Source organism: Colias croceus, chromosome 21 (genome assembly GCF_905220415.1).
Source record: "Colias croceus chromosome 21, ilColCroc2.1".
Lineage (NCBI taxonomy): Eukaryota > Metazoa > Arthropoda > Insecta > Lepidoptera > Pieridae > Colias > Colias croceus.
Genome location: NC_059557.1, coordinates 701867 through 725707, shown reverse-complemented (window position 1 = coordinate 725707; position 23841 = coordinate 701867). Strand labels below are relative to the sequence as shown.

The 23841-nt window shown below is 31.9% G+C and overlaps 1 protein-coding gene across 1 annotated transcript in view; it reads left to right on the top strand.

Moving 5' to 3' along the window:
* LOC123701310 (allatostatin-A) overlaps positions 1-20987 on the top strand; it is a 56770-nt gene extending 35783 nt beyond the window's left edge. The window contains exons 2-4 of the mRNA XM_045648735.1: positions 18809-19045; positions 19593-19723; positions 20135-20987. Of these exons, the coding sequence (XP_045504691.1) occupies positions 18810-19045; positions 19593-19723; positions 20135-20436 (669 nt within the window). The 5' untranslated portion in view covers position 18809 and the 3' untranslated portion in view covers positions 20437-20987. The remainder of the gene's footprint in view (positions 1-18808; positions 19046-19592; positions 19724-20134) is intronic.
* Positions 20988-23841: the final 2854 nt, after the last annotated feature.

The following is a 23841-nucleotide window of genomic DNA, read 5'->3' as shown; positions in this document are numbered from 1 at the left end:
TACGATTTTATGTAGATTTGAAGAAAATGGACTCTATACTCTATAGTAGGTTTATAAGCACTTTCGGTTCAGCTTTTGTGGCTTCTACCTTTCGTATTGTTACTTACTTAACTAGCTCTGCGACCCAAACCGAGTCTTGGCTTCCGACACGAGTTTACGCCACTTTTCTAGATCGCGCGCAGTTTCTTGCCAATTGACGGCCTCCAAGTTGCGTAAATCGGCTACAGTTGCGTCGCTCCATCGATATCTGGGACGGCCCACGGGACGTCGGCCAGTTGGAATGCCCAGATATGCCTTTTTCACGGCCCGATCATCCCCCATTCTTAAAACGTGACCGAGCCATCGGAGGCGTTGTGCCTTTGTCTGGCCAATGATGTTGGGCTCGGCCACAAGGTGTTGAATTTCCGCGTTTCTGCGGATTCTGAAGCTACCATCTGGCTCTTTAACGGGACCTAGGATTTTGCGTAGAATCTTAAAATCTTAATCTTAATCTTTGTTTAAATACTTAGGATCTACTGTCACCGACACGAATACGAGGCAGGAGGAAATAGATATCCGCATCCAGAGTGCTCTACGTTGCAGCGCAGCCCTTCACAAAGTGTTAGTGTCGAAGCTCCTGAGCAGGAAGACCAAACTAAGAATTTACTCAACAGTAATTAGGCCTATTCTTATGTACGGTTGTGAGACTTGGACGCTGACGCTAAAGGAAGAAAATAAGCTAATCACTCGTGGCCGAACGTAAGATTCTTTCGTATTGTTAATACATAAAAATCTGATGGGGAATGGTGTAGACACAGGATATAATAACAAATTTAAAACATATAATTTATTGCTAAAAATATTATAAAAGGTAGACAGAAGGAAAATTCGGAAAATAAATTAGGTATAGACCATATTTTACATTTTTTTTTTATATAGAAAGCATTGACGTAAATTCCGCGGGCATAAAATAGTTTTGAGTGAGCTCACTATTTAACCTATTTTGCTTAAGATAAGTCTTCAGTTAGAATAATTATTTTCTTAATTCAATGTTTCAAGAGACGCCTTCATGTCGGCGGACACTCGTAAAATTGTCATAAAGCTCGACACAGGAATAAATCCGTATAAATTAGTACATTCAATCATAATTAAATTCTTGATAACATAAAATTGTATGTAAATACCTAGGTCTTTATCCTACATTTTAACTTAAAAAGAGTATTTAATAGGAGCATACTTATAGATAAGCAGTTAGGCATAACTAATAAATCAATATAAACATTGTTCTTGGTTCGAACTAACATTTTGATTTACTTAAAGAACTTTTTTAATTATTTTTTTTTATGAGAGAAGAGGCAACAGAGCAGACGCGACGCCTGATGGTAAGCGTTCAGCGTCGCCCTTATGGGCGACGCTGAACAACGCCAGGGACATTGGGAGTGTGTTGCCGGCCTTTTAACAAAATTACGTTATTTTCGTAGATTGTATTTTTTTGGCTTTTTTATGAGCAAAAAGAATAAATAAGTAGCAAATTGAGTACTGCATTTTTCAATTTATGTTTCTCTTTGACTCATTCGCCTTATATAGTTGGTCTCCAAGGTCACTAGTTCCCTTGTGGGGTGATGATACATTTCACATTACTTTCGGCTTTTTCTTAAAGGCAATTACGTGATCAGCCTTCTGTGCACAACCAAACTAGAATTTCTAATTAGAATTTTTCTCAAAAGACCTCCATTTTAGTTTACGTTTCGGTATAGTTTTTAAATCCCTTTACCTACTTTGAAAAATAATCCTCTTCTGGGAATATTTCAGGAAACATTTTTCTAAGATTTCCATACAAATTGAAGGTTCTTGATCCAAAATAGAATAACTATATCCACTTTTGAAAATAACTTATTCTCTAACCTAAACCAACTAAGCCGTCCTCTACAAACAATGGATCTATGAAATACAAACCTCTTCTTCATAGTTATTTAGTCGTAATACGCTTATGCATACTGGAAGTTAAAAGTAATCTATATATTTTAACATTTTACTTTAAATTTTTAATTCTTTAAATCCTGGAAATTCCTCTGATTCTTGTCTTTAAATATTTTAGGGTTATAATAATAGATACTTGATCCCAGAACAAGGTTAATTTTTCAATAATAATATTATCACATTTCTAAAAGCTACCTATAGATTTCAATATTTAAAAAAGTATAGAGGTTTTACTTTTAAAGTAGAAGTTTGATTAAAGATGGAAGCTCTGTATAAAATCATAATATTTTTATAAACGAAGGTTCGAAGAATGGTAGAACTTATTATTTTGTGAAACATAAGGATTTAGAATACTGATAGGTATGCAGTGGAGAATAATTTATGACCTAACACAAACGACGTCACACGCAGAAGCTAGTTTCAAAATAAGCTGTCGGAACATGGATGCTTTATTTCAATGAGCTAAACATTTTCTAGAACTAATTTTTCATCACAAAAGCTCTTTGTTCTGCATATTTAGTTATTTTCATGTCTCATTAAAAGTTGCTTTGTCGAGGCAAACATAAAATAACAGCTTATGTTTAAATTTTATTTAGCGTTTATTATATAATACATTTTAAATAAAAATGATTCCAGGAAAATTCGCTGTCTTGAGCGGGATTGTTTTAAAATATACATTTTTATTACATATGTGCTTTGCTTTTTGTGTGATCTTGATTTAGTAAAAATAATTAGCTATATGCCTCGGTTTTATTGTTATATTATACAAAAAATTACTAATATTATATACTAGTTAGGTGAGGTATCTAAAATTTATGACATCGAGGGCCGATTTTTCAAGGCTTGGATAAAACTTGTCCGTCCAATAAAGTATTACACGATAATGTTAAAATGTCACGTAAACGGTCAAATACGGGCAATTAAAATACGTTTTTAGAATGATAGTTTTATACATTATTCGACGAATAAGTTTTATCCAAGCATTGAAAAATCGGCCCCGAATAACATTATAACTAGCTGCCCCAGCAGACATTGTTCTGCCCTATTCCTTGTGCCTTAAAAACTAACTGAATTGGTCAAGCCGTTCTCGAGGATAAGACACGCTAAGCAACAAATTTTACGATTCATTTTTATTATAAGTTAACAAGAAGTTCTATATTTCTTGTGTAAAAACTAAATTGTCTACTGTACATCACTTCGTTGTATAAGTCTATATACCCTATTCAACGCGATTTAATTATCATTATGCAAAGCAACCAAGACAAGAAAGGTCTTCTATAGATTTGGAGTGGTCTAGATGTCCCTACCACACCACTTTTGTTTATATAGGTAAAAAGGTTGGTATAATAAATTAAATATTTATTATTTTGTACCTAGTTCATTGTTTCCCATATTCAGGTATCTTTTTGTTTGATTTATAGTAAAAAACCTATCATATGTGTTAATCCAAGTTACCTTCTATATGTGTGCTAAATTTCATTGTAATCGGTTCAGTAGTATTTGCGTGAAAGTGTAACAAACACATACATCTTCACAAACTTTCGCATTTATAATATTAGTAAGATAAGAAGTTAGATAAAGACCAATTTTTTCCTAAAAAACTGCATTATTGTTGAGGTTATTGAGCATAAATATATAGGTGACTTTTATACTTTTCCCAGTTTGACAGGGCGGTACTAGGGCATCTATTTAATGCACAATTTAATGATACCAAAACCTCGGTACTAATTTACATGCTAATATACTAAGACACACAAACTCCTTGGGGAACCCCAGTGTAATAGCATGTTTTATAAGGTCAAAGAATGAGTTACAACTTAATTTATCTACTTAAATAGACATAGTAAAAACTTATTTGGAATAGAAACTACTTCTTATACTATCTTGTTACTTTCGTCTATGTAACTCTTAGATTATATAGTTTACTAATATATATTCTAACATGTAAATGTAACTACTTTTACAAGCCAATGATATCTACAGAATAATACTATACGTTTGATTTGTGTGCTTTATGAAAAAGCTTTACGCAGCTATGGAACATAAACTTAACAAATAAAACCTGGAGCTTTTATTTGCTAAAAACTTCATCAATATATGACTTCAACCATAACCCTAGTAACCTCTTCTAAATTTATTAATTAACTAGCTTCCGCCCGCGACTCCGTCCGCGCGGATGTCGGTCTTTGCGTGGATGGTTTATTTCTCCATTTTGAGTAACTCGGACAATGACATCTTATAAATATCTATTGGACCCAAATACGGCTAGGTCTATAATAATACGCAACGTGTGTTCGCGGTACCTACTACAGAACAACGTCTATGGATAACTGAAAAATTGAGATTTTTTTTTTCTACGTATTTTTCCAGGATAAAAAGTATCCTATTTTACGCCCAGGATAATAAGGTATAATTATACCAAGTTTCATTGAAATCGAACCGGTAGTTTTCACGTGATGTCTTCACATACAGACAGACAGACAGACAGACAGACAGACAGACAGACAGACAGACAGACAGACAGACAGACAGACAGACAGACAAAAATTTTTTTAATCACATATTTGGGTTTGGTATCGATCCAGTAACACCCCCTGCTAGTTATTTTTTCAATATTTTCAATGTACAGAATTGACCCTTCTACAGATTTATTATATGTATAGATTTTTGTTCATATAATTAATATGGAGCCCTGGGGTCCCAAGAGACCCGCGTCGGGGTCAAAACTTCTCGTAATAAGATACTGAATGTTTAATTTACCTTTGACGTATCACTTTAGACATAAACCGTATCAAAAATAACATTAACTAAATGATGTATTGTAATAGTTCATTTATATTTATAAACTAGCTGTGCCCCTCGGTTCTACCCGCATTACTCGGCTCCCATTGGTCTTAGCGTGATGATATAATTATAGCCTATAGCCTTCCTCGATAAATGGGCTATCTAACACTGAAATAATTTTTCGAATTGGACCTTCATTATTCCTAAGATTATCGCGTTCAAACAAACAAACAAACTTTTCAGCTTTATAATACTAAGTATAGAACTTGGTATAAGTGATTCAAATGTTAATTGCATTAAAATATCGACCTATATTTTGAGACTTAATTACAATGTTGGTAACATTTTTATAAAATAAATACATAGCTAGTTTTTCTTGATTATATTTGCAATAATATATCGTATTTTCAATCTGGGCCAAGCCTGGGCTACTAGGTAGCTAGTAAATAAATACCTAATACTACGTTAACGTTTACGCATAAGGTGTTAGGTGCCCCATCAACTTATAATAATTAGTATATTTTTAATATTTACTAACATTAGTTTATAAGTCACGTGCTAACATTAATGGATCTCTCATTAATAAATTAATTAATTAAACAGTTCCAACTTCCAGAAATTGTTTAGTCGGACACCAAAAAACAAGTATCGGTTTTCATTGTTCATTACGAAAATAATATTCTTATCTCTCATTAAGTATTATTAATAGAAAACGAAATCTAGAATAAAGCCTATCAATTTGTCAGCGATAAACATGAACGGCAACAAGTATTGCCAACAAATATATCCTAAAACGAAGTATAAATACTCAGCTAAATGTCAATTATTTCTGGCATTGATTTATTACTGTGATTGTAAATAGATAAAATATCATTTTGTTTACTTGCCTTGGATTTTAATTGGCTGATTGTCGTTTATTAATAAGTAATAACTATATTTCTCGAATCTATCATACAAATTATCACGTTAATATATGGAAAAGCCAAGCCAAGATTTGGAGAGATGAAAAAAATTATAATTACAATCGCTTACTTATAGAAAAAGTTACAGTCACACACCATAAAAAGATGGTTTTAGGAACGAACTACATTAAAACCAATTCATCTACGCAAGTCGCAATACCTACTCGCAGCTTTGAATATAGAGCTAGAATCGTATAGAATTTATCTGAAATAATCCTCTTTAGTTAACTCTAAAGTAAACATTAATAATTTACATACCTACACATTTCTTTAGAAGTGATTTCAAGTCATCAAACAACAATTAGGCACCGAAAGATACTTTTTTGTGAGTTATTTACTTGCGCCTTTGGATATGAAATATAAATAACTTATGTAAATACATTATCTTCTAAGAAGTCTCTCTCTCTCTTGTCGGTCCCTCATGTCTGAGGATCGTGGTCAGCATTAGGGTTGCATCTGGAGCGGATGATTTGCCTCCACCGGTCCATGGCGTCTCTTACGACCGTGTAAAAAGTAGAGTTCTAAGAAGTAGTTACTAGCTAATTTCGTAATCATCGGCCGTATTTGTTCGATTTTCCTATTTATACATTCTTTCCCGACTTTATATTGAAGGTACAGTTAATTTAATCAACACTAAATTTTTTTTTAAGTCACGAAAAAACCGAGCCACCTTAACAGTAACCTTAATATTTAAAATTATTTTAAATAAAACCAAAATTATTAAAATAATATTCGATTTACTCCCTTTTCAGGCATGTACCGATTCGGAAAGAAATTTCACACAAGAATTTCAGATTCATCTAATTCTTTTGTGCCTCAGATTTATTCATGACACGTATAAATATCATTTCTACATCAACGTCAAAAATGAATGTATGTAAGTACTTTTATTTGTGGTTTGTCTGAATGCCAAATGTTAGCACTTACGACCTTCGGTGATAAATTACGTTATGTTTCTTACGCCGCTAATGCGAATGTACAAGTAGAGGAATACTAAAGACGAAACGAGTAATCTTATGTGTACAAAAAATAGGTATAGGTACATGAAAAAGAAGGTTAACACAAAATTGACTTATTAATATTTAAGCTAATTTATTCTGACCGCCTCCTTGGTACAGTGGTTGACGCGTGAGCATAGCACCGAGGGGTCCTGGATTCGATTCCCGGTGGAGACGAAGAAAAAAAAATGTCTCGGTCTGGTAGGACACAGAAGGCTGATCACCTACTTGTCCCTAAAGAAAATCGATCAGTGAACAGATGTATAATGCATCTGCCCCTTACCCCACTTGGGGACATGGGACTTCACTTTAATTTATTCTAATGTGAACTTAAAACAAGAAAATATAATCCAAAACATACTTAGGTTCATAGTAATAAGCGTCGAGGGTAAAATTTCAAGGTCGCGTCATGGCAATACCGTCACGTCATTGAGTAACTCGACGATTTTGTTATCTTTGTATCTTGCCAAAGAAGTTTCACTTCTGACACGTATGCTCGGCACACACGCTCTTTTATATTAAGAAATATGCAATTTTTACATTAATTTCCACATGTTTAAATGTGACGTTGAAAATCTGTAAGTTTCTTTACGAAACTGTCCGAACAATGAACAATAATAATTCATGACTAAAGTTATCTATATATCTTTAAGTGCACTTAACCTTTCTAGCTGATGTTGATAAAATCCAATCTCTGCATTTCCTTTCTTTGCTGCTTTTAAGAAAAACCGTACTGAATATTTCACAATCAATGCTCTTCTTAGAGATAATAAAGAACGACAATCATTTAGTTCACATTTCTATATATTTTCACGTTAAAAATATATAGAAATTTAACTTCATTTGGATAAGAAAAAACGATTGTATTATTTTATAACTATTCTTTAAACAGAACTTTTATTATTTACAACTATATCACAACCAGCTGTGTCCCGCGGTTTTATCCCCATTGCTCCGCTCCTAGTAGATCGTGTGATGATAATATCGCTTCTTATAGCCTTCCTTGATAAATGGGCTATCTAATAACGGAAGAATTTTTCAAATCGGACCAGTAGTTCCAGAGATTAGCACGTTCAAACATACAAACTCTTCATAATATTGAAGTATAGATGACATCAAAATTCCGCACGCGCGCTACGCAAAAACAGAAATTTACAGCAGAATACGACAAATGAAACAAACAAGCTATAAAAATCAATCAAAACATCAGCTATATATAGTTTAATCCCACAACCAAAATCTCGAACCTGATTGCCACATTGTACATCCCACACAAATTATACATTCGTCAAATACACGAGCATTGTTGGCAACTTCATGATTATACTGCAAATGTTTATCATCTTTTGTTTTGTTTGTTTGTTTCAACATTTAACCACATTAAACTTTGTCGCAGTTCAAAACTTTCAGCTATTGTGTAGGCGCTTCCTTTTTGCTTTAAATGTCAGTATATTGTTGTCACGGTTTTTTTTATTTAGCAGTAGCACGCCAGTTCGCCCGCTTTGTCTAAAACTTAATAATTTATATTATACTAAGACCTTCCTCGAGAACTCTATCTTTAAAATTAACCGCATCAAAATCCGTTTTGTTGTTTTAACTACAAAATGTTTTAGTGAAGAGAATATTGTATTAAATACTTAAAACTATTGAATCTTCAATTCAAAGATTACCGCTACTTAAAGGAGGTTGCCAATGCGTTTATCAGTCTAAAAAATTTAATAATAACTACATAGCATAAAGTCAAGTCACTTTCGTCTCTATGTATGTATGCTTAGATCTTTAAGTGTAAAAGTAATAATTAATATATGACTGGAAAAATATTTATTTATTTATTTATTCAAAAACACACACTAACATTACAGTTTCCTAATACGATAGTGGTTTTACATTTAATTGGTTACATTGATAATAATAAGAGATAATGAGCTGATAATAATGAGAATAATTTAATTGATGAAGAAATAAGCTTAAAAAGAGTAGGATATATTAATCGTGTATAAAATACTTTGTAAGGTTAGAAATTTTGATTACGCATTCATCCTACAATAAAAATCTCATCAAACATTGCAACATCCAATTCAAAACTTTATTGCATCGCTACAATTTGTTTCTATTGTCTTTCATCAAAAATTCTATCGCCGTTTCGAACATTTTGTGCTGGAGAACTAAATTAAAATCGAATGCGCTACTGACATCTAGTTGTAAATGAATAAAAATTCGGTCAAGTGCGAGTCGCACTCGACTAAAGGTGTAAATAAGCTAAAGAGCAACAACAAAAAAATTCTCACACATTATATGACCGTGTCAACCGTTCCTTTATCTACATTTTTTTTATTATTTTTTGTTAATTGTAGTAGAAATTTATCATCTCTGAAAATCCTTTTATTTTTTAATTAAAATTCAAGTCATTTATTGCATACCAATACATGTTTACATATTAGCAACCTTATGCAAGTATTGCAATAAAATCATATTATATTTAAATCTATAATATAAAAATGAATCGCAAAATGCATAACTCGAGAACAACTGAACCGATTTCGTTAATTCTTTTTTTATTACATTTCTTGAAGTACGAGGGTGGATCTTATGGAGAGAAAATTTAAAAAAATGTACCACAGGCGAAGCCGGGTCGGACCGCTAGTTACATCATAAATTTCAACTGTTTTACCATCACCTATTAGATAGAGCCTGTTGACAGACAGCGAAGTCTCAGTAATACGGTCTTGTTTTACCCTTTCGCTACGGTACCCTAAAAATGAATCCAACAAAAATATTGCTGTACAAAACTGCAACAGTAATAAACTCATACGAACTGTTGCAGTTTTAATATCAGATAGTTTCAGCTGGAAGCTTATCTAGTAACCGAATGATATGATTCATTGTGCAAACCAATTTGTGGCTTGCATCTTATATTAATAGAACACAAGTGTGTTTAATATTTGAGTGAATGTTTGGTCGTTAGACTTGGTTGCTCTTGGTTATTTTATAGACAGAGAATGCTTAGCTCGGTCTAGATTGGGTCGGGACAAAACTGTAAAAGGAATTTGACTGTACGGTTGGCTTGGTTGGTAGTGGCCCTGCCTTCCATGCCAGAGCTCGTGGGTTCGATTCCCACCAGGGGCAAATATTTGTATGATGAACATGTTTGCTCTGTGTCTGGGTGTTAATTATCTATTTATGTATTTATTTAAAATTATATATTATGTATGTTTATCAGCCATTTGGTTTCCAGAACACAAGCGAAAGCTTAGTATGGGATCAGATCGTGCCGTGTGTGAAAATTGTCCTGAAAAATATTATATTAATATAATATAATGTTAAATCTACTGCTGGTTGGTTGTTTGAGTTTAACCATTACAATAATGAATAAACACATGTTGTCAGGAACATTACTTACGTAGTAACTATTAGTATCTTTAATATTAGGTACTAGTTGGATTGTTTAATACTTAGGTTTAATAGTGCAAAAAGCGTGTTTTCTGAAACATTTGCTTTGCGACGTAGACTAACAGAGATTATATTAAATTATTAATGTTTTTTAAGAATTATACTATTATTGAATTTTTTTCATCAAATATTGAAAATAAAATAATTGAATACTGATGCAAATAGGTAATTTTAGCGTAGAGTAAAAGTAATATGTAGTTAGGTACTCAATACTCATGCATTGAATTTTGAACAATGACATATTGTGTTATTTATTATGGCAGAGATACGACATTTTTTACCAACAAGTAACCTAACTTGTTTTGAAATAACAATTATATCCTATTATTTTTCGACGCTCTTACACACAGTTATAATAAATGACATTTTAAGTTGAAAACTTTTTCAATAGCGTCGCATGTTGGTAATCGATCAAGAGCGGAAGAAGTTTTCGTTTTAAAAATGAACGAAGACTTATAATTTTAAACTCAAACTCAAAAAAAAAATTCAGTCATTTATTTATTCAATTAGATTTTTTTCTTCTATAAGCACTTTTGAATCGCCATAACAGCAGCATCTATGGAGATGAACCTACGAAATTACGAATATTAAAACAGAACTAGGTAACTTTTAGGTATTAACTTAAAAACCTGGGTTGTACTTAATTATATTTCACGAATATACTTATAAGTTTCACATTAAAAGCATAAAAAGCCTGTTCACTTAACTCATAAATTATTTGAAAATTTTTAAAAAGCCATACATTAGTTCGTCTAATCTAATATCAAAATACGTATAGGTAGTATTTTAAAAGCACTTCCATGTATACCTGTAATTACGAATCTATCTTATCGCCGTGATTGAAACAAATCCACAGATTACTGGAATTATAATCTGATTGGAAAACGATAGATAATGTGCAGTTGTACACGTAATACATAATATGACTGCATACTTAATACTTGGAACAAGACGTCATAATTTACAGGACTATAGATATTATGGATAAGAAGTTTATTTTATTTATTTTAAGCTATTGCATAGCTTCTATCGCGGGCCTTCAGCGCGGGGACCGAATCGAGAAATTCCGTAACGAAAAAATCTCACGCTCCCAACTCCGACGGGTTCGGAGGTGTGGCGTGATAGCATATCATGCAATAGCTTTACCGCGGCAGTCCCCGAGTGTCTTTTTATATTTACTCTTTATTCTACAATCGTTGGTATTATAAAATAGTATATGTAACAAAAACTATGCAAAATTTTATTGCACAAATAGCGGCATTATGGCTCCAAGCCATCTCAAAATATTACATACATTCTTTATTTCATCGCGATGTTAAAATATTGTGTATACTCTAGATATTATACTTAGAGCGTGTCCACGTTTCGAAGTTTTGATAAATAACACTCTTATATATTAAGTAGGTACCCATAGTTAAATAATTTTTGATTTTGTAAGTTTACATTAAATGCATAAAGATTTAAGAATAGATTCAAGTTGTTAAACCATATAAAATACATAAAATTTAATACGGCTATTCACACCAAAGATGTTGATCACAGCTTTACTGCAAATTGTGTTATAGGGGCTATTTTTATTAACTCTCGATCAAAAAGTGATACAAGTATAACTTGTATATCCGATTAGATATTATATACACAGTAATAGATACATCAGATACCTACTGAAAAACTTTCAAATCAATGATTTATAAGACTCCATTGTTAGTAATTAATATAATTTAGTAAAAATAGAAACAGTCGTCAATATTGTTTTTTCTTTTTTTAATAATAGAACATGCTGTGTGGTCGTTGTGGATTTTAAAACTTCTTTTTATATGAAAACATGTATGACTGTTATGACAAATAAAATAAAAACATATTTAGCTCTCTTTAGAACTAGAGTAGTAGAGTCAGAAAAGTTTTTCTTTCACTATCGTGTTATACGGAAGAAAAAATAAGTTATTCATTAATTTACACGTTGATTAAAAAAGTTTACAATTAAATCCCTTAGTTTGTTTGTTTTCGAGACTGTAAATACACGGCGACCCTTTATATATTAATTAAATAAGTCGAAGAATTCGAACTAAATTGATAAGATCATGAATCCTTACGTTTGATGGCACAGTGAACAATATAAATTAAATTAAAATTGAAACTGCCCTTAAAAATTATGATAATTGAAAAATATATTAATAATTTACACCAGTTTAAATTCATAAATCGCTCGAAGCGAAACGCGTGTCCGGGTCCAATGGTTTATTAAATTTTACTATACTTATGTTTCTATGCTATGTGTTTTAAAATTATTAATTTATTCAAATGTCATCAATTTTAATAAAATAACAGGAAACTTTGTATTACTAGGCCTACAATATGTACTCAATTAATACTGTCTATGTAGATTCAGGCCTTGTGGTTCTCAGAGCTCTTCTTCATTACCACTCATTACAGACATTTTAAATTTAGATTTCAGATTTTTTTTCTGAATTACCTAAAAACCTTATCAACGTAATAAAATCTATCACCGGTAAGTCCCTGCCCCATGCCCCACGGGGGCACATCAATAAGAATACCTGTCAATTCATTTGACGTAGATTCTTTGCAAATGTCAGGAAAATATCAAAATAATGGGGTCGTTAGTATTAACAAAGCACTCCTTGTTATTCTTTAACATTACGGGTAATTGAGAACTTATTTCCTTATATAGAAATATCTATTTTATATAGTAATATGATATTGTGAAAGGATATCAAAGTTCTATAAATATATATCGACGTCATAATGTACTGACTATATGTATATAAATTACCCAAAATGAAGTAAAGGACGAAGAAAATATAAAACAATGTTACATTAAAGTCATATTGTAGAGCACTAAACTACGTAAAACCGAAATTAAAGAAACACCATGAAGTATACCAAACTCAAACTCAAACATTTATTTATTCAATTAGACTTTTTCGAGAAGCACTTTTGAATCGTCATTACATATTTTTAACATTTACCACCAAAACTAGCATTAAATACATACAAACAATACCTACATCGAAAAATCTGAAAAAATATTTTTAAACTAGATTTTCGCCCGCGGCTTCACCCGCATTTGCAAAGGAAAACCCGCATAGTTCCCGTTCCCGTGGGATTTCCGGGATAAAAACTATCCTATGTGTTAATCCAAGTTACCCTCTATATGTGTGCTAAATTTCATTGTAATCGGTTCAGTAGTTTTTACGTGAAAGTGTAACAAACATCCATACATCCATACAAACTTTCGCATTTATAATATTAGTAGGATATAACATACCGAGCTTAAAACCTACATTATTTGCAATCGTTGTGAAATCTATCAATAACCTCCATAAAGTTAATTGAGAAGTCTCAAAAGCAATTAAATTTAATGAGTTAGATCGCATCCTACGGGTTTTCTCCAGCCAAAACGTGCCTTATCGCAGGACATCAAAATGCTGAGTCACAGTTTCGGAGCACCTAATATTATCTTCTATAGATTTTTGAACGGCTTGAAAATATGGAAAATTTACATACAGGTATTGAATTTTTTTATCGTTACCTTACACAGCGTTATTTTTTAATGATATTAAGAAAACATTTTATATGAAGAGAATAAGTTTAGTAGTTCTAAATTTAAAACTTATATAAAAAAAATGTACTAGTTCAGAGAGCCTACTACAGTATTAAGGAATATATGGACGATAAAAACTCATAGAGGGTTGTCGCGTAAAAACACAGGACAGTTCTTTGGCATATTATTAATATTATAATATATTATGATGTTAAATATGTATTTGTAAAATTAAATTGTAAAATTGACATGATTTAAAAGAGCAACTATGGAGTTACTTGCCGGTTTTTCTCCGTAGATACTGCTTTCCGAATCGGTGGTAAATGTTAAAAATATGTAATGAGCTAATGACGTTTCGAAGTCTAATTGAATAAATAAATGTTTGAGTTTGAGTTTGAAGCTCCAACTTTAATATTTTTTAGATACTTATTCGAATCGAACTATAAACCGACTTTCAACCTTTTAAAGCTACTATATTCCTGTATTTTTTTAATGAATTTTAATCCCGGATCAACTCAGACAAACCCAGGACATAATCATAGATTTTTATAGCCATACGATTAAAATGCAAATCTTTCGATATTGGTTATCCGAGCTTAATATAGAATTATCTTTTTTACAGTAATTTATTCATTGCTTCTCAATGTCATATCGTAGACTTCGTGTAGTTTTATGAACTTATAACATACTAGCTTTCCACCCGCGGCTTCGCCCGCGCAGTCAAGGAAAAACCCGCATAGTTCCCGTTCCCGTGGGATTTCCAGGATTGCGTCATTTTCCCGGGATAAAAAGTAGCTTATGTTCTTTCTAGGGTATCAAAATATCTCCATACCAAATTTCATGAAAATTGGTTCAGTAGTTTAGGCGTGATTGAGTAACAGACAGACAGAGTAACTTTCGCATTTATAATAATATTAAGTATGGATGACATATTATCAATGTGTAAAAAAATGTCTCTCTTCTGAGTAGTTGTGGCTAAAACTGTTTTCAATCAGAGCAGTACAAAAAATATATTGAAATGTTGTTACTTATATAAATTTAAATTTTTAAAGAATAGAAAAAATTCGATCACGAGGCGGGACTCGAACCCGCATCCTTTCGCGCCAAACCGGGGCGGATACTTGACCAATTCAGCCACTCGTGACCCGCCAGAGCGATCGAATTTATTCTATTCTTTCAGTTTTATGTGTAAGGGACATACCGTGTTGTTACCTACTTGAATTAGGATAACATCACGTGAAGTAACCTTAGCGGCTTTTATTAAGCCTTTTTATGGGTCCTCTTGTTTTTCTTTTTTCTTGTTCATTAGGCTAGTGTTAGCTATAACTTAATTATTTACACACTGTATATACAAACAAAGTTAACCTTTAACCTAAGCTCTATGATGCACTTTCAAGGTCAAACTAACAAGTTACAAATTCCTATATTTTATAGATATACAGTAAATATTCTTGAACATCAAAATACAACTTTTAATCAAATAAACAACAATCTTTACGACGAAAATTAATTATGGAAGTATAATATAATCATAAAAGGAAATATTTAACCAAAAAAATTATTGAATAAAAGCTCGCATAAAAGACGGTAAAACTCCTCAATTCCTAGTAAACCATAAGGTTAAAAGTCGCGGACATTACTTAGCAAAATTTAATAATATAAATTGAAAACAAAACTTTCAACAAAAGAGTTTAATCTGGTAAGAAAAACTCAGAGTTATGGCGCTACACAGGGGAAATCATATTTTGTCCCCAAAACTTTTTAATTGACACAACTTTGCGATTAAAATATCAATATTAAACACGCATATTTTGTTAAATTAATATGATACATAGCTAATAAGTAAAACCAAACTTTATGGGAAATGAGAAAAGTTATAACAGTATTAATTTAATGAAAAGATTTAAATAAATCTAATTTAAACATTACATGGTCATAGTTTACTTTTTATAAAAGACATTTTGATACTCTGTCTACTTTTAGTAACAATCTAGCTGTTCAATCTGCTTCCAGATAGAGTCGATCATAAGTTTTTGAACCAAAAATCATTAAAATCCGTTCAGCAGTTCTTGAGTTACTAGTGATTTTACTAACACGATTTTTTTTGTTTTTGATTAAAATACTATTTCTCAGTTCGCAATATCATCGTCTTGCTAGCCTCTATTAATTTATATTCTATTTTATATTGTACTAGCTTTCCGCCCGCGGCTTCGCCCGCTTTGTCTAAAACCTAATAAATTATATACTAAAAGTTAAAACCTTCCTCTTGAATCACTCTATCTATGAAAGAAACGCATCTAAATCCGTTGCGCAGTTTTATAGATTTAAGCATACAAAGAGACATAGGGCAATAAAAAGCGACTTTGTTTTATGTAGTGTAGTGATTTCTCTTGTAATAATACCTTAATATGATAGATTCTTAACTATAAAAAATGTAACAGTTAAATAAATCTAATCTATACATTCATTCATAATTTAATTATATTTTATTTTATTAATTCATTCTTACATCTATACCTACATACTTTAGTTTATAGTTTTTTTTCTAATTATCATTCATAACCTTATAGAGATAATGTAACAAAAAAAATGCTTATAAGATTATCCATAAATTATGACACATATATGGTATGATTACATAATATAATTTCCCAAGCAAAGTAATGAATGTCGTCAATAGGAGGTCTAATAAACCTCAAGAAGGGACAAGAAAAGCCCCTTGTGGTGTTTATTAAGTTATTTGGTTATTAAGCTTGTAACAGTGTCATTACTTAATGAATATTATCATAATTATTTATTCTGTTTAATAATATCCAGGAGTAATAACGTGTAAGAACATATTGTGTAAGTAGCATTTTTTATTCAAAAGATAAGTCTCTACACAAAATCTATGACTTATGTTGAAAATAGAAAAAAGAAATATATTTATTTGAAGACTAGCTGTTGCCCGCAGCTCCGCCTGCGTGGAAAAAAATTTAATGGTACAAACTTTCATCTCCTATTTTATCCCCTTGAGGGTAGAATGGATCAAAATCCTTTCTTATCTGATGCCTACGTCCTAACATCTACCTGCATGCCAAACTTCATCCCGATCCGTCCAGTGGTTTGGGCTGTGCGTTGATAGATCACTATGTCAGTCTATCAGTCAGTCTTTGAGTGTTATCTATTTATAAGATACACAAATCCATACTATTAATATTATAAATGCGAAAGTAACTCTGTCTGTCTGTCTGTCTGTTACTCAATCACGCCTAAACTACTGAACCAATTTACATGAAATTTGGTATGGAGATATTTTGATACCCGAGAAAGGACATAGGCCCTTTTATTGCGAAATATGTACCACGGGCGAAGCCGGGGCGGACCACTAGTAATGAAATAAAACAGACACATTAAAATATAAAGTTGTGATCACATACTAAGAAACATTGATGCCACTCTAATGATCAGAGACATCCTCAAAAACTTTCAAGTTTAAAATATTATGATAGTACTAACTACTAACAACAGAATGATACCTAATAATAGATAATTGAATATCTCAAAACTAAATTTAAATACCAATACCGTTGAACTAGATCGCTATAACCACTTACAAGGGACAATCCCTTGTAATTTTATTAAAAACGACGCTAAGATTTGATTAATTTGTTTAGGCACAGTGACGAAAACACAAAGGAAATAATAGTTCAGTATAGCCTGAAGGAATTCTATGAAAATTAATAGATAGAAATAGAATTTGTTCCAGGCAAGAGTTTGTATATTTGTTCACTTAAACTTTAAAACTAATTGATTGGAAATATATACATTTTACGGTTAAAAATATACAAATAAAGATTTTCTGGTAAAATAGGCCACATTTATTATCCCAGGTACACCACGGCAATCAAACACTTTCGCAACTAATAATATTATTATGGAATATCCTCATATAATATTAAAAATATCTAATACGTCTAGTAATAGAACGACTAAGTAGTTTGCATTTCAGTTTTCTCTCAAAACCCTCTTATTAGGAATTAAATCCACATTCGTATATTTTTATTTGAGCCAATGAAGCTGCGAGCTCCAACCAATATTTTAGATGATATAATATCTAATATCATGAAACCTAACGACCCTTTCGTAAAACTAATACAGCAGTTTCAACTTCTCATTGACCAAAATTTCCGGTTCTGTTCTGTGTAATATGAACTCTTTAAAACAAAAATGTATGAGCATTTTAAAATCATACAGTAATGCTCCCTCGTGAATGCCATACCAGTTACCAATATAGAACGCTTTCAGCTCGAAACAACAAAATTGCACTTTATCTTCTCCGTGTTGGGTGCATTTTGCATCGCGGTTCCCACAATTTGTTCAGAAGCATTTTAAAAAGAGTTTCATTTAAAATTCAATCGTATGCCGTATGGTTTCGTAAAGGACAGAAGCTGTAAGGGAATGTTTATTGAAAACGCGTGAATTCATAGAGTTAAGTCTTTGAAGTGGATTGTCCATTTATAGATTTTATATTCGATGCCTTTCGATGCTATTGCGCGTGTATACTTAGAGTTATTGCAAATATTTTATATAAGTCGTGAATTTTATTATAGATTTTTAGTTAGGTTTTCTGTTTATTTCACACTTACGTGTTGATTAATAAAGACTTCTGACATGTTGATATTTCAAATTGATAATTGGAATAAATAAAATATTAATTTATTATTCTGATTTCAATTTTAACCAAGAAAGTAGGAGAATACAAACTTAATGTTTACAATAAACAATCCTTTTCTCAGAAAGTATCTTCGACTAAAATTCATTAAAATCGACTCACCAGTTTATATAAAAATCAAGGAAAGGAAAATAAAACCACTATATATAGGAACTTATTTGTCCACCGCTTAAGAAGTATCTAACTTAGAAAAGCACGTACTAAATCTAACTAAATAACTTGATAATCTCGTTAATTGAATTCGTGTGATCAACGGAGGTCAATAGAAACTTTTTTTTATGTTTTTCTTCAGACTGAGTTATATAAACTCCTCCATTATCGAATTTTTTCTAAAAATTGTTCATAAAATAATTATTCAACCATTTTTTATTCTTTACAGAATGCAGTACTCCTCAATATTTCTTATCCTATTCATTGGAGCGGTGACCTGCGCCCCTGAGCGCGTGGACAGTGACCACGACAATGACCACGTGGACCAGAGCGCCCACGACCACGACCATGTCGCGCAAATGGAGAAGAGATCCCCGCACTATGACTTCGGTCTAGGCAAGAGAGCGTATAGCTATGTTTCGGAGTATAAACGCTTGCCCGTTTACAATTTTGGACTTGGCAAGAGGTAAATAGTCTTAAAGACGACTTATCAAATGTTTTAGTTTTGAATGTTCTAAAATACCTTATAAAATTTATTGAAACAATATTATGATCGTTGAGGAGTCGTAATATGATCGTAATATCATGAAAAACATACTAAAAGACATGAATAAATTGCTCCTAGCGAGTTCTTTTTATAAATTATCTTGATTTGCAGATATTTCCAATGACAATACCCTTTTATCCATACCCTTTTTCTCATTTATTATTCCTTAGCTTAATAATATCCACATTCCACAACACATCGGTAACGTACATGTACCTTTTAGTCACAATTTAGTTTTTCAAAGCTTCAGAAAATTATTAAAAGTATTTCGAAACAATAACGTTATAAACATCCACTAATATTTTTTTTATAACTGTCTTTTTTGTAAACTATAAGTACTTGAAATATTAAAACATTTTTTTCATCTCTATAAAATTTTCTTACACTAGCTTAATTTGCTAACAATTTCTAATTTGAGTTTACATCATGAAACAGTCAAATAAATATCCAATTATCTTATTCACAGGTCCCGACCATACTCCTTCGGCCTTGGCAAGAGATCAGTAGATGAAGAAACATCAGAGGAAGAATTCCCCAATGAAATCGATCAGCCTTCGCTTACTGAAGTATTTGAATATGATGAAGTTCCTTCAGCAGGTAATTTAATGGTTTTAAAACTCATTTATAATACAACTTACCAGTTACCTACATGTATTATGTGAATAATATTAAGTGTGTGTCTAAAATGTCTGTGGTACGGTATTATATTATGATCTACATTCTACACTTATTGTAGATCTCAATCGTAATACTACCTAATAATAATGTACCTATTATTAGGTAGTATTTTGTTCTAATACAGGGTTTAATAAGTAAATATGTATGAATAAAACATAACCTTTACTTACAATGTTCTTATTATTGAACCAATAGTATTTATTACAAAGCATTTCTAGGTTTACCTTAGTTTCCAGACAATATAATGTGCCCCAAATTTCATCCATATGGACTAGTATGTTATCAATTTAAAAATATGTTATTTTAGTAAACGCTTTTCTTAACTTCCAGGCTATGAAGTAAAACGAGCACGGCCCTACAGCTTCGGACTTGGCAAGCGTTTTGTCGAAGACGAGGACACAGAAGAGAAGCGCGCTAAAATGTACGACTTCGGTCTTGGCAAGCGGCCGCATCTGTACAGCTTCGGTCTTGGCAAGCGAGCCAGAAGCTACAACTTCGGCCTTGGCAAGCGTCTCAGCAGTAAATTCAACTTCGGACTTGGCAAGCGTGAACGAGACATGCACAGGTTTAGCTTCGGCCTTGGCAAACGATCTGAAATCCCCGAAGAAAGTGACAACTATTTGGACGTTTAAATTGTAAAAATCACACGTGGTTCCGCAAAGTGATTTAACGTATTCGTGTAGTTATAAATGATGTAAGGTTCGCGTTTATTATTGAGATCTCAATCCCTTATTACCACGTGGGGTTTAAACGACTCGATTTCAATCTTTTCAATAACTGTGTTAATATCGCTTAGGCTAAGTTCATAATCATAGTGACGTTAAATTTCGTTTGTAATATAAGTAATTGTTGTATTGATATTTGTGTAAAATAATGTTATAGCGGCACATGCTTGTAATTATATGGATCTACGAATTTTACTGTTACCTCAAAAACTTTCGATTTATTGTATGTGCGTTTGATATTGTTTCATTTAAAATACAGTAACTAGTATAGATAATTTCAAATTTTAATTCTTATTGTATTTTGATAACTTTTGTTTTTAAAGATAAGTATCAAACGTATAATTTATATAATAAATTAAAAAAAATATATTCTAAATGTTAAATAAGATGTACCTAGCTATTATTCAATTCAGTAATTGTAAAATCAATTATTGTGTGCCAATATTTAAATATTTATTACTATAAGTATCTAGTCAATTAATAGTATGAAAAATTCGTAGATTCATCTCAAATTGACGAGTATTGTGAACTTACTGTTTAAATAAATGTACATTAAATATACAAATCATAGAAGATTGCATCATTGTTTGTTTTTATTTCTTACCTCCTTACTACTACTCTAGCTACTCACGTACCTACCGCTGCCTGCGCCTGCAGCTGGGACAATTTTAAAATTGGACCCTTAATTGCCTCTTTAATTGTGATGTGTATAGGCAAGCAATTTAGAGAACAACTAAAATTACTCCAACCGCCGACCAACCGAGATTGTTCCAATATTGCCCCTGCGTTCGTGAGTAGCTGGCCTTACACCTACAATGTGTAAGAATATATTTTCAATTTATAGCAATACACCAGTTCAGTGTAAAAAATATAGCAACACCTTGAAAACATTAAAAGCTCTAAAAAAGCTTTAAACAATATTAATTGATTTAAAAAATATTATTGTACTCATATTACTAGGAGCTTTTCTTTTAGAATTAATATCGTAGTAGTATCTACAATAAAATTGTACTTCAGAAATCAGATGATGAAGTCGACGGGTTCGAATCCCAGCTAACTTTCTTATTTTTCCTACTATTAGTTTTTTATGTACCTACTACATATATATCTCAGAAACAAATATATTTGCAAAGAATCAAGGATATGGTATTATTAAATTATAATAAAAGGGGTTGCTTTTTACACAAACAACAAATATAATTGGTGGAAATTAATTTGAATCCGCTACAATGAAGTAACTATTTATTTAATACTATTTAAAAATTAGTATGCACATCTATACTAATATTATAATGCTGAAGAGTTTGTTTGTTTGTTTGATCAGGCTAATCTCAGGAAATAGGTCAGATTTGAGAAATTCTTTCAGTGTTAGATAGCCCATTTATCGAGGAAGGCTATACATCATCAACAACAGAAGCGAAGCAATGCGGGTAAAACCGCGGAGCACAGCTAGTACGAATAAAAATCATGTCTGTTTGTCTGCATTTTTTTTTCCATACTTTAGTAACAAGAAAGTTAGTAAGTAGTGATGTGTTTACTTGTGAATATAGGTACTTTCATTGTTAAGTATATTTTTAGAAAACATCTTTCGCTAAAGGGGTAAATAGACCATTATTATAAAAGGAAGCAGGAAACGTTCCGGCCGCATTTTAACAATCCATTATGAAGAGAAACGACGTGGAACATCAAAGAATTTATAATAAATACTCTTTTTTACCTATAACTGATATAATATTTATAATATAACTAGCTTACCGCCCGCGGCTTCGCCCGCTTTCTCTAAAACGATTTGAGATTTAAACTATCCTATCTCTCAAGTTGGATCGAACTGCACATGGTGTGCGAATTTTATTATAATCGGAGTCCATTGAGGACAAACATTGTGACACGAGATTTGTATATGTCGTGGTCATATCGTAGATTTGATCATTTCATGATATGAGTGGCCATTTCACGAAATGGTCGCATATCGTGAAATGGCCAATTTAGTTTGGCCACATCATGATGTGGCTTGGGCAGATCAATGATAAGAAATCGTTTCACGATATGGCCAATTAACGCACGGTTTTTTCATGAAATGACCAAAATTATTTGATCATATCGTAAAATAGTTACATTAATCGTTGGTAGAGGCGCTGCAAGCTCTGTGTTTATGTGATAAGATGGCGGCCGCTGGCGAAAATTAAATTATTCGCAGTTAAAAACCTCATAATTCGTTTAAGGACGCTGTCACAAATCTGCGTTACTCAAATTTAGGTATCTAACGTCGCCACGTGGTTCGCGGGAACATCGCGCTCACGTAAACATAGCGCATTCCATTTTATAGACCATCTTCATACTTGATATTATTTTTTTTTTATATTTTTATTGAAATTGATTCCAGAAGATTACTGGGAACTTTAAAAATTCATTTTGTTACTATTATTAGTAGGTACGATCCTTATAAGTATTTTAGTGTATTCAACCAACTTAAAAAAGTGTGACTATTTTACAACAATTTGAATATGAATTGTATTATTGTATACAATATCGAAGCTTTTTAAGAAATGTATAAAATACTTTTTTAAGAATTATTAATATCATACATAATATTATATGTTACCGGCAATATATTAAACCCGGCATTGTAAGCAATTCTTAGTAAATGTATGTTATTCCGAGAAACAGTCGGAATGAAATAAATTAAATTCGTTACCACACATTCACATTACCTATATCTTTAAATATGAACTTTTCCTAAGTAGCAAACACATTTGCAAATGTGGGTGGTTTTTGGGGTAGCTATTAACCAATATGAGGTCAAAACTAAAATCCAAGATGGCACCGACGAAAATTTGAAATCTTTTCGTCATGGGTGTCATTTTCAAGGAGTTGGAGTAGCTATTAAATAAGTATTAATCAATATGAGGTCAAATCTAAAATCCAAAATGGCGCCGACGACAATTTGACATCATTTCGTCACGGGTGTCATTTTCATGGTTTTTGGGGTAGCTATTAACCAATATGAGGTCAAAACTAAAATCCAAAATGGCGCCGACAAAAATTTTATATATTTTCTTCATGGGTGTCATTTTCATGGTTATTGGGGTAGCTATTAACGAATATGAGGTCAAAACTAAAATCCAAGATGGCGCCGACGAAAATTTTACATCTTTTCGACATGGGTGTCATTTTCATGGTTTTTGGGGTAGCTATTAACCAATATGAGGTCAAAACTAAAATCGAAGATGGCGCCGACGAAAATTTTACATCATTTCGTCACGGGTGTCATTTTCATGGTTATTGGGGTAGCTATTAACGAATATGAGGTCA